This window comes from Merops nubicus, unplaced genomic scaffold (assembly GCF_000691845.1).
Source record: "Merops nubicus isolate BGI_N331 unplaced genomic scaffold, ASM69184v1 scaffold41211, whole genome shotgun sequence".
In the NCBI taxonomy this organism is placed as follows: domain Eukaryota; kingdom Metazoa; phylum Chordata; class Aves; order Coraciiformes; family Meropidae; genus Merops; species Merops nubicus.
In genome coordinates this window covers 23444-39116 of record NW_008588425.1, presented here as the reverse complement: position 1 = coordinate 39116, position 15673 = coordinate 23444, and the positions used below count along the sequence as shown (strand labels likewise).

Genomic DNA, 15673 nt, shown 5'->3' with positions numbered 1-15673 from the left:
CACGAGTGGGAAGCCATTGCAAGCCACTTGACAAGCCCAGCTTCAGGGTGGACAGATGTAGGTAATTATCACAGTGTTTAAGTAAACCAAATTTATCCTGAGCTGCAGTTCCCTGGAAGATAAAGCAGTCACCTGTTCTTTTGCACTAGAGGGGTGATAATCCCTCTTAATAGGTCAGTAAAGTCCTGCATGTCAGTGGTATCTATAAGCTCCAGGCAACTACTTGCACTCATTAGATTGTACATCATTGCCTCAAGCACTGTGATGTAGGAAATTGCATGTAGAAACTTTGGCTTTGGTCACTTGTTTTTTTTTTTTTTTTTTTAAAGGATGTTCTGCTGCTAGGTGCTGTTGGGGCCTATGACTGGAGTGGAACAGTGGTTCAGGAGTCTTCAGACAGATTCACCACCTTTCCAAGCCATGTGTTTGAGAAGATTCTGCAGGATAGAAATCACAGCTCTTATCTGGGTAAGGGGCTAAAATACAACTCTGGACATGTATCAAACCTTTATTAAGATATTAAAAAAACTTGGAAAATTCTGCTCTAGCCCGACTCCTGTGAAGAACTGATTTGAGGATATGAAAAAAATTTTGTATCCAAAAAGACTTTATTCACTGGTCAACAGTTCATTGAAGTAAATTTTTATTGTCTTTTAAAAATTCTACTCATATCAATGTGGTAAGATTAAAAAAAGTCAAGCTTTGGAGACGTAGTAAGTCATGAGATTTGAAAAGGCTGCTACTCAGTGTATCATACTGATCATTATGGGTACCCTATATTTCAATGTTTGTACTTCCCCAACTACATATGGATGAGAAGTTCATGGACTTGCTATCATTTCAATCTGTGCTTGCTCTTTTCTTGGCCTTTTTTATAATTTTAGGAATATTGCTGCAGTTTAACTGAGGTCTTATTTGTAACCCCCATGTATTTTCTGATGCATGTTTTTGAGACCAAATAAAGACAGTCAGTTTACCTTCTCAGTTCATTGAAATGTTTTCTACATACCTGCAACAAGCCTGCTCTGGGGATTCATCCCTGAATAATGCTACTACAGGAAGCACCTATGACTTTCTTATCCTTGAAGTTATTTAATGAGATACTGTTTTTGCAACTAATGTCCTTTTCCCCATGGCTTATCGTTACTTGCATCCAACACAACGAATAAATCTAAACCTAACCAGAGCAGTAGCTTTATTGTGAGTGTGACCTCTTCAGACTTCCATTCCTCCCTTTTCTAGAGTCATTCATAAAAGGTCAGGTAATTCCCCTTCAGCACTTCTCCACAAATCACTTCTAGATTCTTGGCCTTAGATTTTTAGGAACAAACAGTGTTGTTGCCATTTCTGTCCCTTCCTTTCCACCTCCTTCTGTCCCCCACTAAGACCTCTCTGTACCAGCTCTGTCACCAGCTTGGGGAAGTCCAAGCTAGAGGTTTGCTAGCATATTACAACTTGCTAGATTTCCCCCTGTCCTACACTGCACCCCCTCACTTCAAATAAGTGTATGCTGTATTAAGAACATGTGGCCTTACCTTGCAGAATAAAATTTTGGTTTATTGTTGCTTGTTGAACTTTTATTCTTCAGTGATGTCCTCTGCCTAGAAAAAGTGCCTGAATACAAATCTGAATAAGACAAATATATGTAATGTCCTGGGCATAATCCTTTTATGCTGTACCACTTGCATTGTCCTGTAGCTTGGTAAAGACCTGCATATTCTGCCCAGTCACTGGGATTTTGTTACTCAGTTTAACTATAGTCTTTATGAAGGATGATTTTGTTTTGTTCTGTTAAAATAAATTTGCTGTAATTAAACCACAGAACTGTAAAATATGTAAAAACTGCTAGACTTGTAGTATTAATACATTTTTTAAATATTCGCAGGTATTAAAAGATGTTTCCTGAAAGTAACTAATGTTAGAATAATGGGTATGTGGATTAAAATGTTCAAAGAAGTTCAGTCAACCTAAGCCTCTCAGCTGACAAGCTATTGATATACCCTGTTCTGTTCAGTCAAAGCACTAGGCTGTGGTTCGGTGAGCTGTGGGAAAATGCACTGCAAGCTGTGCAGGAGCTAGGTGTTCCTCACTAGTTTGAAGGCTGACCCAAACGTTCGTCTCATGTTTCTCTTTATTTCTTCATTCCAAGAATACTCTTTACACTCTTTTTTCCTATCTCCTTCATAAGCATGACATTTTTGTGGTCTGCATTTTACTGAGTAGGCTAAACTATAGTCCACGCTACTCTCCAAGCCTGCTTCAACTTGATCTGTGTGTCATTGTTCTTTCAGAAGACTACTGCAAATTTTATGCATATGTGACAGTTCAACTTACTGTCTAGAAGCGTCATTCACTGCGATTAACATACCAGATTGACTCATCCTCTGTGCCTTTGTGGATAACCAACTGACACCTTGTAGTTAGTAGTCTCTCGTAGACGTTAAATGTTGGTTTCTCTCCCCAGGTTATTCTGTTGCTGTTCTCTCAACTCAGAGCTCTGCCTACTTCGTTGCTGGTGCACCAAGATCCAACTACACTGGCAGAGTGGTGGTTTATGATGTTGATGGGGATGGTAATATTGCAATCGTGCAGTCCCAGAGAGGCGAGCAGGCAAGTATATTTTGGTCATGAATGCAGATTTTGCAGGCATCTGTTTATTGACAAAGCAGTAAATTTGCAATGCACTTGTTTTGAATATTCCTCTTTCTTGCAATGAATTTAAATCCACTTGAACTTTTCTCTGCCCCTAGACTATTTCAATGAGATTAACTGTAACTCTCAAACAGCATTTTAGGAGGTCATCCAGTTAGTGGTAAAAGATAATATACAAAGCTACTTAATGTATCATTCTGTCAACACTTCTAACTGTGAGCCCCGTTCTGCCTGAGAAGTTGTGAAGTAGCTGACATCAAAAGAGATACTTGGAAGCTCGTTCTCTTTTTCTCCATTTGGAAAACAGCAGTGAATTTAGATGGGTTTGATTTGTAGGACAAATCTGAGAGTAGACCAGACAGAGGTCAGGTAGATTCATGTGCACAGTTTAATATTTAAAAATACACCTCTCATTGCTTATTCTCTGCTTGCATTCTTATCACTGAGTGGTAAAGCCATAGCAGCAGCTGCTACTGGGCAAAACAGGGGGCACACGGTGAAGATATGATTCTTGAAACACTGGAGTATGTTATAGAGTAATTTCATTCCAATGGGCAGTTTCATTCATTAGTATTTCTGAGTGTAAGGTTTTGGAATCAGGTGCTAAAACATTATGCTTTACAAAATCCACACACAAACATGACTCTTTTACTACTGATTTCAGATTGGCTCCTACTTTGGCAGTGTGGTGTGTTCAGTGGATGTTAACAGGGATTCTGTGACAGATGTGCTGCTTGTGGGCGCACCAATGTTTATGAATGACCTGAAGAAAGAAGAAGGGAGAGTGTACATGTTTTCCATCACAAAGGTAAGACTGGCACTGCTGCAAAGCTGGAATCAGCTTCATGGCTCTACTAGCCATGATAAGGGCTCATATTTTAGTTTGCAGCTGGAAGACTTTACTGTTGACCACGGAAAAAGCAGTCTAAACTGCAGTAGCATGCAGTGGCAGCATCTGCTCTGTTAAACCAAAGAGTGGGCAGAAGAGCAATCTGTGTCCCCCACAGCCAAATGGTGCAGCAGACCCGCTCTCGCCAGCGTTGCTTAAGGCTAGCTTCTTTCAAAGCAGGCTGGCCACATGCACGCTAACAAGACGTGTGCCCTGAATCTCTTCAGGGCCTCCATGTCACTGTTTAGTCTCTCTTTTTCGCTGTTAGAAATCCTGCAAGTGGTGTTTTTGCAATGAGAAATGGAGCGTGTGTTTTCCATGGGCTATGGCTTAAGGGCAGAGGTAACTGGTTCCAAGCCTGCCTGGTTAGAGAGGACTGTGGATGGAGCCCTTCCCAGTGCAATCTCACTCATTCTGCTTTTCAGGACCACATGTAAACTTTCCCCAGAACTGCTTGTGCATTTAATCTGGGAATAAACCATCTGGAACAGACCAAAATGGAGTTAATAAGCAAATTAGTAGCTCAGCTCTAATAGTGACCATGGCCTGCTGCTCTGGGTGGCTCCATGGTCCTGTTTTTAGGCACTGTGCTAAGCACAGTTCACAAATGTAACACAAAGTTGACTGTTTATCTGAAAAACTTACATTGAGGCTTTTGCTAATTGTTTGCCATTGATTTTGGCAAATCAGTTCAACACTTGATGGTATTCCCAAAACAAATCTAATAAACACTCTTCTGCTAGTTATGTGCATTCATAGTCTCTCACGCTGGATGGTTCCTATTACTTATCTTACCTCCTTTTTTCAGTGAAGCTATGTTACTTGTCTGATGCTTGACTGACTGTGGTTTTTATTTAGAACTGTAGTAGGTGTTTTCAGAATACTTGTGTTAACAGTCCTGAAATTGATGGCACTTTTGAACAGTCTGTCAATGTATCATTGGATGTCTAGGTATGCGAAGTAAATTTTGCCATTCATCAGAGAAAACAGAACATGGCCTTTTTACTAGGTAAATTCCAACCACATAAATAGAGAGGAAGGTGTCATCCCCTTCAGCAGCAGCTTACAGACAGATTGTCCTGGAGCAACAGGAAGCTGTACCCTACAGCAATTTCAAGGTAGATGGAGGGGCTGGAAGTGGAATTTTTTTTCATTATTTGAAAGCTGAGGAAATTGGAAGACTATCCTTACAAGTTCTTGTCTTTGTCAAATGCTAGGTTTAAAATTATGTAAAAGTTTAAAATAATGAAAGACTGATCTTATTTTTTTTTTAAAGAACTTGGATTTGTGCAGCTTGTCCATGTTGTGCAAATAATACTTCTCTAGTCATTTTTAATAAATAAGTTGGCTGGTATTTCCAAAGTTTTAAGTACAGTGTGATAACTGAGGTTAAAGACGAGAATGATATTTGCCAGTTAGTTGAATTTAAAGTACTGTAAATGTGATTATTTAACTATAAAGATCTCAGATTTTTCTTTCTTCACTGGCACTGGAGAGGTCAGGAGTTTAGCATTTGGACACATGTTTTTTGCATTAGTTTAGTTAGGAAATTCCATTTCTGTTTCAAAGAATTATGTCCAGTTACATAATTTCCATTCCCTCTGCATAAAAACTGGTAATCCAAAACTGGAAACTGTATTTTCAATGTATTGTGAAACTTTCAGAACAGTCAGATGAGGACAGTGAGAGCATTTAAGCTTCATACATATGGTTATATTTGCTGTTAGTCCTTTGCATAGCATGCTTTGATTTTGCTGTGTAATGCTTGCCAAGACTCTCAGACTTAATGCAAACTGAATGGGCAATACAATGGGGAAAGAATTCAAGACTGAGCAGTCCAAGGGGAATGTACTGGAAAACAGAAACAAAAAACAATGCACATAGATAATGCTCCTACATGTAATCTGGTGGAATGATAGCTGGATTTTTGCTTTTTCTGCTTTTTCCTCTTGCAAAGGGTCTTCTGGATAAACAAGAGCTCTTGGAAGGTCCACAAGGGTCAGAAAATGCTCGCTTTGGATCAGCGATCGCAATGCTTGCAGACATTGACTTGGATGGCTTTAATGATGTTGTAATAGGGGCACCACTGGAAAACCAAAACTCTGGAGCAATTTACGTTTACAATGGATTTCAAAAGACTATACGTACCAAATATTCTCAGGTAAATAACTTTGTTGAATAATGCTGCACTCGGTGCCTTTAGATCTGCTAGAAGAAAACAGGAATTTTCCACCTTTTAATAGGCTGCTGCTTCATCGTCTTAAAGGAGTACTGTTATTCTCATGGCTTACTTCAAGTCTTGTTCCTCTCCTTACTAGATGTCAGCATGCCCTAATTGATATTGTGGTGCTTATAACTGAAGCATATAGAGGAAAATGACTTGCAAGATGCTGCATCCGAGCCTTTTATAACTTTTGGTGCCTGCATATGAAGTCAGTGAATTTCCAGACACCCATTATTCAAGTTTTTAGCACTGATGTCCAGCAATGAAGATTAGATAAATCCGAGCTCTGTAAATTAGAAATATGTTGTACTAAAGCAAAAGACTTTCAAGGGTCTTTGCATATCCTGTATGCTCATATAAGGGTAACTTTAATGTCACTTTCCATGCAGACTTTCTGGTTGCAGAAAGTGTTTGTTAGAAGTCCTGTTAAGCTTCATATGCTACAAGTGGCTCATGATGTGAGATGGAAAAATTTTCCAGTACTAGCTGGCATACAGCAGTCCATTACTTGATCTACTCCCAAGACAAAATATCTAGCTCATTGTCTGCTCCAACAGGGGAGGGAAAAGTGCTTAAAAGCATCTGAGAAAACGTCCAGAGAAGCATTTTCTTTAAACAATACATTACATATACAGGGAGTAGCAGTGAAAAATCTATTGCTTAGGCTGCTATCTGCAGACTTAAGCACGTTTGTGGCAAACTCAGTAACCAAGCTTTCTTTCACAGAAAATTTTAGGTTCAGATTCTGCTTTTGGACAACGGCTCCAGTTCTTTGGAAGATCAGTAGATGGCCATAGAGACTTAAGCGACGATGACATTACTGACGTATCAGTTGGTGCTGATGGAAATGTGGTTCTGCTATGGTTGGTAAACCCTTTTAGAAAGGAAGACCTTAATGATTCAGATACAAGCTGAGCATTTAGTTATTTCAACAGCAAAAGAAGCAAACCAAAACGCTCTTTCCTTCCCTGTGTGCAGAGCTAATACATTTACTGCCTCACTGCTGCTATTGTAACTAGCTGAACAGCAGCATTAGACTAAACCTCTTTTAAGCAGGTCTTATCAAACCATCAAAAGCCAAGGCAGCATGGGGGGCAGAGACGTGGCACACACAAGGGGAAGCCAGATGGCAAGGGCTGCTGAGAGGGACCTGAGCAGGGACGGGTTGGGCCGGGAGACACCCGTGTGCAAGCACGTGGTCTAGAGGGAAGGGGCAGCAGCAGGCAATGGGGTTTGCTTCATAGTATTTGTAACAGCAGGTTGTACTTCTGAAGCCACAGTGTAATTTTGATGGCTGAGCTTGAGACAGATGAAACCACTTCTCACACAACCTGTGTGACTTTTACTGGCTGGTAGGCTGATATGGGGGAGAGAGCTGTCCTGCAGGGTAAGGACAGAGAGCAGTAAAAGAGAGTTGGCACTTATTTCTGGCAAGAAACCCATCCTTTCTGGCCTGTGACCTTTGCCAGAGCAATCTGAGTACTTAAAAAATAAAAGTAAGGCTTCACAGAATCCAAGTCTTCTGCCTCCCTAAGTACTGTGTATTTTCCACTACTTGCTTGAGGAGATGAATTAAAATGCAGCTTGCTATCCTATCTGCCACCCATCTTCTTGCCTGAGGCTCCCCATTGTAAGAAGAAAAACATCACTGAATTCCCACTTACTTCATAATGAAACAAAATTATTAGAAATGAATGGTCAGTTTGGACCTTTGACCCACAATAGAACTACTGCTGGTGCCGGTGGGAATTTCATTAAAGAAAATTATGCTCCTTGGAGTACCAGCATTTATTTAGATTTGATTAATGAAGATGCTAATTTTTCTTTCACCCTTGCATTTGGTCTGATGAATGAGTTTCACTTTTGATTAAAGTGTTTGTTTTTGCATGCAGGGTTCCCCTAAAACTGTTCTTCAGAATCTTGATAAACGACATAAAAGTTGTTTTCCTGAAAAATAAGATAATTAAAATGAAGAATTACCCTTAGCTGCCTTCCCAGAGGAGCTGAGTAACTTCCCTAAGGGAGCAGAAGGTTATCTATTGGGAAAACAGGACAAGGGCTTCAATTCTTTTATCTTAAGGGAAGAATTAGAGCATTTGGATAAAGACATTCATTATCCATTAATTTGACATGATAAATTATTTATTGCCATTACTGAAAGCTACTGTATCAACAAATTCACCTACACACAAAGAAAAACAATTTCACTGCTGCAATTAAAAATGTTTATATTTGGAACCAAAAAATCAATGTTAAATTTACAGATAGTAATAGATAACAGCTTCTGCATTACCTAGTGCTCTTGAAAATTACATGTAACCTTTAAAAAATATTTTTCAGGTCACGAAGCATTGCAAATGTGTCCATAATTGCCTCATTTAAGCCTGAGAAGATCAGTCTGCTGAACAAGAACACAGAAATAACTGTCAAAATATGTTTTCAGGCTACATTTAGACCTGCTAAGAGAAATAATCAAGTGGGTAAGAGTATTTCAATGACTTGTCTTATACTATTTTTTTCAAAAGTCCATTATTCAAATGAGTGGTGGAAATTCTAAAGACAAATTAGATTGAATGTCAAGAAAGGCAAAATCAATATAAAACTTAAGTGCTTGAGAAAGTGTTTTTAAGACCTAGTTTCATCACTAGCTGCATCATTTTTGTAAAGTGAGGAATTAACAGTATAAACTATAGTATAAAAGTATATCCTTGCTCCTCAACAAACTCCAGAAAATACCATTAGTGAGAAGCTGATTTTTTTCAACCTACTGGTTTCAACAGCAGACTGTAGACTTTTCTTCTCTCTTCAGAAAAAAAAAAAAGTTCCATAGGCTCAGTGCAGATGTCAATGGGGAGAAGCTCTTCTTTTCAGAGGACTGTAGAGCACCAAATATTTCTGAGACTAGTACTGGTCTCTCATGAAGTTATGTACTCAAACATCATGGATAACGCCAGTTGGACTGCTTTAGTGTTGTGTGTAGCACCTTTAAAAACTCAGAATGAGCTATAAAATAATGGTGAACCTCCACAGTGTATTAGTCATAATGTGAAGAGGACAGAATTTATTATGTGATTGAAGAGAAGATGAAGATTTGTTACAGCCTCTTCAGAGTTCAGGGATATTATTGCAAGGCCCCTTTACCTAGCATAATCCTGGCCCTGCTGACTGGCTTCTTGCCTGAGCTGCAGGCTCAGACATCTGCAGTGGAGACAGGATTGATTGCCATTTAATGTCCTCTCTGTGGATGAGAACTTACGTCAGCACTTAAACCTGTTCGACTCCTTTGGAAGATAATTTTTTTTTCCTTTTGAGTCTGCTCTGTGTTTAGCAAGGTAAAAAAAAATAAATTATTTAGTGTGGTTTGGAAAGCCTGGTCACTCTGTAACTTGAGTGGAACGATGAGATCATGGTCAATCATACTAATCAAAAAACATACTGTTAATCTTCTTGCAGCTATAAAGTACAATGCAACGTTGGATGCAGACCTCCAGTCCTCTAGAGTGACTTCTAGAGGCTTTTTCAAAGAAAATAATGAAAGATACATGCAGAGGGATCTTGTGGTACGTCATGAGGAGAATTGTGTTCATGACATCTTCAGTGTACAGGTTAGTGCAGTTACAAGCTGTCTTATATGACAAAAATGATCAGAAAAAAACATTGATGAATTTTATGTGTACAAGATTAATTTAATGAATGGTGTATTCAGTGATTTAGGTTTCTCAGATCCCCCACAGCTGAAAAATACTTAGTTTCTTTGAAATCAGAATCTCACTATCTATCAAATTCAGCACAGCTTTTTAGGATGGAAGTAGAAGTACTTAATGATGTCATTCGGCTTTGACATAACACAGAGCCCATAGTCCATAGTTTGAACAGATTTCAATCTCCCTCTGAGTAGATTCTTCTGCAAGAGTTAAGACATACGTGTAAATGTATGTCAAACTAACAACATTTCAGGAAGAATTCTGGTGAACGCTGCTGCTGGACATACACCTAGGAAAATAAAAATAAGCAAGTCTCCATCTTTATTTAGAATCAAAGACTGAACACAGGTCTGAGAGATGCCTTGAGCTCCCTGCATGATGCTAGGTCAGGTAGAAGACTTGAATTCATGCTGTGCTTTGCAGTGCAAATATCACTGACTTATTAATCAAATTTATTACCATCATGGAGCAGTAGGGCTAGAGGAGTATTCATCCAGTATGCATCCAGAGGACACAAGAAGGATATTGTATTTTAGTGACATTCAGGCCCAGCTGCTCTCTGTGATGGTAAGGCAGAATGGAATAGAAATTTGACTTCTGTAGTCAGATGAGAATGAAAGTCACCTGGTGATGGCTTTTGAGGACCAGCTTCTGCAGCTGCAGAGAATTTGCATGTTCCTTAGCCCTAGAAGGAACTGTGATTAATAGTCTCCAGGCATCCTAGAAGAATGCATTTTATCACAGAAATGGCACTAAAAGAAGAGAAGCCCACACTAAGCAATCTCACAAAACTATTTTGTCAAGAAATGGAGCTTTGTACTGTTACTACTTCTTGATTGGAGCAAGTATTTCATTATACATTCTCTTTACAATAGAATAGCCCTGTTTGCTGTGCTAACAGGTACCATCTAAACCATTTGATTTACAGGAACCTTCCGATGCAGTGAATTCACTTAGTTTGCGCATTGACATTGGCCTTGCAATTCCTGGCTCCAGCCCTGTGCTTGATATCTATTCCCCTGCATCTGTGGCCTATAGTGTAAGTATGCAGACTTAACGTCAAAAAATGTGTGGCTCTGCACATGCCCATGTGTGGCCCCCTCAAACACCACAGAGGTACATGCAAGTGAAAACTGGTGTTGCAGCTAGGTCAGTGGGCTGAAAGCAGACATCTGGAGGGAGTGTCCCCTTGTTCTCTCTATACCTTTGTCTGTAATGCATGTGCTTGCTCAGACATGTGCACCAGCCAACATGGCATAACAAGCGTGTTAGTTCAGCCGTGTTGCCATGTTCCTGTGAACTCCTAGTTGGTGGCAAAGATGAACCATTTTAGGTAAGTTTATCCTTCAATAAAACAGTACATAAGGGAGATGGAACCCCTTTGATTACATCATATTTGTTGTGGGTTAACGACAACCTGCCTGCACTGTTGTTATGAATTGCTTGACGTGTAGTGACATATTGCTCAGTGTTAACTTGTTCATGTGTCAGAGTTTTCAATGCCCTTCAGAGGGATTTTCTTATCTGCAAACTAAGAATGTTCTTCATTTCAAAGGTGTTTGCACTCTACTGTCTGTAGAAAATTTTAAAGTTGAGTTGTCGTTCAGGAAATGTTTTTGGCTTTCATAGATTCCTTTTATTAAAGACTGTGGTGAAGATGAACTTTGTATCTGTGATCTTGTTCTGAATGTTCAGCGGAAGACAGATGATGGGTAAGAGCTGCATCAGTGGAATTTTTGGGGTTGGGTGTTAAGTTTTCACCAGTTAGTTTGTCTGTAGGCTTTGGATTAATTTCTAGATGAGAATGCCTTCCTAGTTCAACATCTACTTAACAGTAGCAGGGGTAAAAAAGGCAATAGCACTTCTGTATAAATAACTAATTAAGGAAAAAGAGCTATGATAGGAACTCAGATATAGAAGTAGGACTCTTGTCAGCTTAGACAAAACCACGTTTTGATACCTTAGGGATGAGGATGCAGTGAGTGCTTAGATGTATGTGTCTGACTAGCTGGTGTTACCACCAGGAGAGCAGCAGTGGCTGCAGCAGCCATCTTGGTCCCTCCCATGGGGAGCAGTGAGGATCCTGCAGCAGGTTGTGCTGCTGGGAAGCTGTGGACACCCATTTGGGCAGCACATATTCCAAGTCCATATGCAGACATACACGCACACGTGTACAGCACGCAGAGAGGCAGGGCTGCCTCTTTCTGAAGCTTTCTGAAGCTGCCATCCAGGTCTGCTGCCCACACTCTGCCCACATTCCCAGCAGGGTACAGCCTTGAAAATTCAGCAAAGTGGCTCTGACCATACATAATCACTTTGAGAAGCCACTAATTAAGAAACACCATCACAGTTTCTTATGTCAAAGGGTTTGGAAAGCAAAGTGTTTAAGTGTTTAGAATGTAGGAAATGTCTTGCTGTGCTTGTTATTTGTTGTTGGCTACAGGCAACACATTTTCACGATCCACAGCTGTTCTCCTACCTCTGTTTACAACAGTGGACTTTTTGTTTTCCAACAGCAAACAGCAGTTTGTTGTCAGCAGCAAAAACAGAAGACTAACATTCAACGTGAAATTGAGAAATAAAAAGGAAAATGCATATAACACTAGAATTCAGGCCACATTTTCAGACAACTTGTTTTTTGCTTCATCATCTTTACCAGTAAGTGATACCCAGCTTTGCTGTTTCTGTTACTGCCACTGATTTTTAAGGTTCTCAAAGATTTTTTTTCTCTCTTTCTAGTAGTGCCTATCCTAGGAAAGAAGATGTGTGCAAACTTCTATCCCAATCTATTTTCTTGGATACCAGAACTGTCCCCTCCAGCATATTGGTTTATTTAGGTCAAGGAGAAACACTGCCAACTCAGCCTGAAAGTTGGCAACCTGTTGAGTTTGACCTCGCCTCAGTATGTCAGTAATCTTTTCCTCACTTTAGGCCTGGGCACCCACATCTTCTACTTGACTCCCAGCAACATGCCTGAATACGGTTGCTGTGCCACAGGGATTTGTATTTGATAAATTAAGCATGCAGCATTGATGATGCAGCCTTAAAGCACAGACTTTGGATCTAAAAATAGTGTTACTGCCAAGGCCACGTGTTCCAGCTAGACAGTTAATCAGATTGAAATGATTGCTATACCAGAAGCTCTTCTTCAAATGAATTCTGTCTTGGAAAAGAAAGGAATTATACATAGTATTTTGGGAATGCAGTAAATCTGTAATCTCAACTGTTGCTCCCAAACAGTTCATAAAGGATGAAATTCAAAATTCGGTGCCTGGCTTGAGAGGTCGGGCTGCTATTGGAGAGGTGAATGATAATCATAGGGGTGAAATCCAGAGCAAGCGCTGTACTGAGAGGAGAGGAGGGGAGGGACAGGAACATTCATCACTACCCAAGAGCAGCATTCTCCTGAACAATGAACTGGCAGAAGTACTCCACACAGCATGGAGGTTGCCCCTCTACCTCCCCATCCTGTTGTGCAGCAAAATTGGCTCGTGTCACTCATGCCAAAAGACCACACTGGAGCTAGGACTCTCTTCTGCTTTAAAATCCTATTTACTTAGAACTGTATTTCACCCTGCAAATTAAGCTCTTGACAAAAATGTGTGTGCTTCAAAGGAGAAAGAAAAGCATAATCTGAGAATGTATGGGTATTGTTTTGGTTTGGTTTGGCTTATTTTTTTTTGTAGCATGATTCATAAATGCTAAATGTCTGCTAGGAATGCTTGTAACAAAAGGCAGTACATTTTAAGAAATTCTTTTCAAAGTGATGATAACTGGCTATCGTCTAAGAGTTGGTCCTTCATGTTGGATGATGACATGCTAAATGTTCTGCAAAAGTAAATAAACTTATGCATTGTTTTTTCTACAAAAAGTACAACAGGGTTCCTGTCTTCACACTTAACTTCTACAGTGAGTGTATTTAACTAGCTCTCGGGTCATGTTAATAACGTCTGCAGAAGTTCTGTAGAAAGGCTGTAAAAAAGCACCATGGAAGTTAATGCTGGAGGTGGCCTGTACTACCTATTATGTATTCCTTCTTCGAAGCCCAGCACAAAATTCTAAAAAGATTATTACAGCTTACAAGTAATTGCATGGTACTGGTCCTTGTCCCACCTTTCTCCTTCCTCTCTTCTAGCCTGGCCTATGCCCCACCCTAACCTTTGCATCTCCAGGAATTACTGCCATTACACTTATTGTACTCTCCTTTAGCGTAATTCCTGTCTTGTTGAAGATAGAGACTGGTAACTTCTGCTCTGCTTTATCAAAACATGCTATTAAAATGACTTTTCTGTCTTGTTTCCTCTGCAGACTGATGGGACTGAAGTCTCTTGTCAGACAGGAATGGCACAAAGTACGGTCATTTGTCAAATAAACTATCCTGTTTTCAGAACAGGACAACAGGTAAAGCTACTGTGTTTAAATAACCTTGAATTATACCCAAAAGCTTTTTGTATTGCTTTTTTCCCCTAAACCAGCATTTACTGCTGGTGAGATTTCTTAGATTTGGCAGCAGTTAACTTCCCTTTGGTTTCTAGAGCCATTAAAAAAAGCAAACTAAGGGCTAAACTTTTGTGACTCTTTGCTAAAAGGATAAAAGGAAAAAAGGCTCTTGAAGCACATTTGTCCCTACACACAGCTCTCAGATGTTACTGTAGCTTTGTAACTCTTGCAGGGTGAGGGCTGGAAACAAAAGCAGAGCATCATGCATTATCCTCTTGGGAATGGAGCTCAGTTCCTGTTAAACTCCTGCTATGTGAACCTGGAGTAGCTTCCTCTCCTGCTCTGTCAACCTCATCTTCCGAGAAAGCAGTATTGTTTTGAAAGGAGATGGGTGGCCCACACAGCCCTAGGATAGGTCGTATATTCTTCTCATATATACCATAAACCTAAGGATATCCATGGTTTTAAGGAACTTAAATCTCTTATTCCTCAAGGCTAGAACAGAATTAGGCTTTTAGTCTCTAACACAATCAACTGGAGCAATAAGAAACTTTACAGAAAAAGTAGAAAAATTATGTTCTGTGGTGGGGAGAAATTATTTTTTTTCTTTAAGTAATTACATATAAAAAGTTGTTTGTTCTGAATTTTTAATGGCATTGATCAAAGCAGACCAGTAGAAACAAGTGGAAGAAAAGAGTAAATACAAAGCTTCTGTTAAGGCTAGTGTTTAAAAGCATGTAATTGAAGCAATTCTGAACACCTTTGGTTGAATCTTATAGCTACTTATAAAAAATTTAAAAATGCAAATAGCTCACGTTTTTGTAACAATGCAAATGTGTAGGGTCAAGTGAGAACAAAGCAATTCTTGAGTGTTATAAACTAGAAAATAATTAGAAATTACTGAAATATTGTACAGCAGTGGTGGAGAATTCAGGTACAGAGAGCAATTCTAGACTGTTGCACACATGAATAATTATGTTGCTGTTGAGAAGTCTTCTGGATGTTGTACCATCAGCTCATTTACTCTGTGTTCCTTGTCTCTGCCATAGGTATCCTTTGACATTAGTTTTGATTTTAACCTGAAAAATCTTCAGAATGTGGCAGTTATAAGTCTTCATGCATTAAGGTAAAGTATGTGATCATATGAAAGCAAGTTACTTATTAATAACTTATTTGTATAAAATAATATTGTAACACCTGATTTACACATGTTTTGATGAACAGTGAAAGTAAGGAAGAGCAAGAATTGGACAACCAGGTCAGCTTATCGATTCCTTTGCGATATGATGCAGAAATTCATTTCACAAGGTATGCTGCATAATGTAAAGAGTCACTGTCATTTTACCAAGACAATTGTAATATAGGAACAGTGTTAGGAGGCCACTGAAAAGAGTGAAATTTTGTTTTCACTTTGGAAGGTGTAAGAAATTCCCATTTTATCAACAGCAGCAGAATTTTATATTCTTCCAGTAGTCTTACATATAAAAGATTAGGGAATGTGTAGTAAGAATAGTGGGTCCATGTTTACCTCAGCACAAGTGTTACAGATGCTCACGTGAATGAATGAAAAACAGTGCATGTGGTTTTGATAATGTAATTATTATATACTGTATGATAAGGTTGGACCTCTGGGCTCAAATGTACCAACATCTGATCAAATGTAGAGTTAAAGTGATTAAAACTAAATAAGAGAGCAACAATGAAAGGAAAAAAAAAAATGCCCCAGCTCAAACTCTTAGCAAAGGTGGGGATGGGGAGGGTGCT

The 15673-nt window shown here is 39.3% G+C and overlaps 1 protein-coding gene across 1 annotated transcript in view; it reads left to right on the top strand.

Annotated features, from left to right (window-relative positions):
- Positions 1-329: 329 nt before the first annotated feature.
- The window catches only part of ITGA2 (integrin, alpha 2 (CD49B, alpha 2 subunit of VLA-2 receptor)), a gene marked incomplete at its 5' end in the record, with an annotated part of 24729 nt that continues 9385 nt past the window's right edge, over positions 330-15673 (top strand). The window contains 13 exons of the mRNA XM_008949252.1: positions 330-468; positions 2465-2610; positions 3317-3460; positions 5499-5702; positions 6492-6628; positions 8106-8245; positions 9219-9370; positions 10398-10508; positions 11099-11181; positions 11986-12127; positions 13778-13870; positions 14959-15035; positions 15134-15217. Coding sequence (XP_008947500.1) covers positions 330-468; positions 2465-2610; positions 3317-3460; positions 5499-5702; positions 6492-6628; positions 8106-8245; positions 9219-9370; positions 10398-10508; positions 11099-11181; positions 11986-12127; positions 13778-13870; positions 14959-15035; positions 15134-15217 — 1652 coding nt within the window. The remainder of the gene's footprint in view (positions 469-2464; positions 2611-3316; positions 3461-5498; positions 5703-6491; positions 6629-8105; positions 8246-9218; positions 9371-10397; positions 10509-11098; positions 11182-11985; positions 12128-13777; positions 13871-14958; positions 15036-15133; positions 15218-15673) is intronic.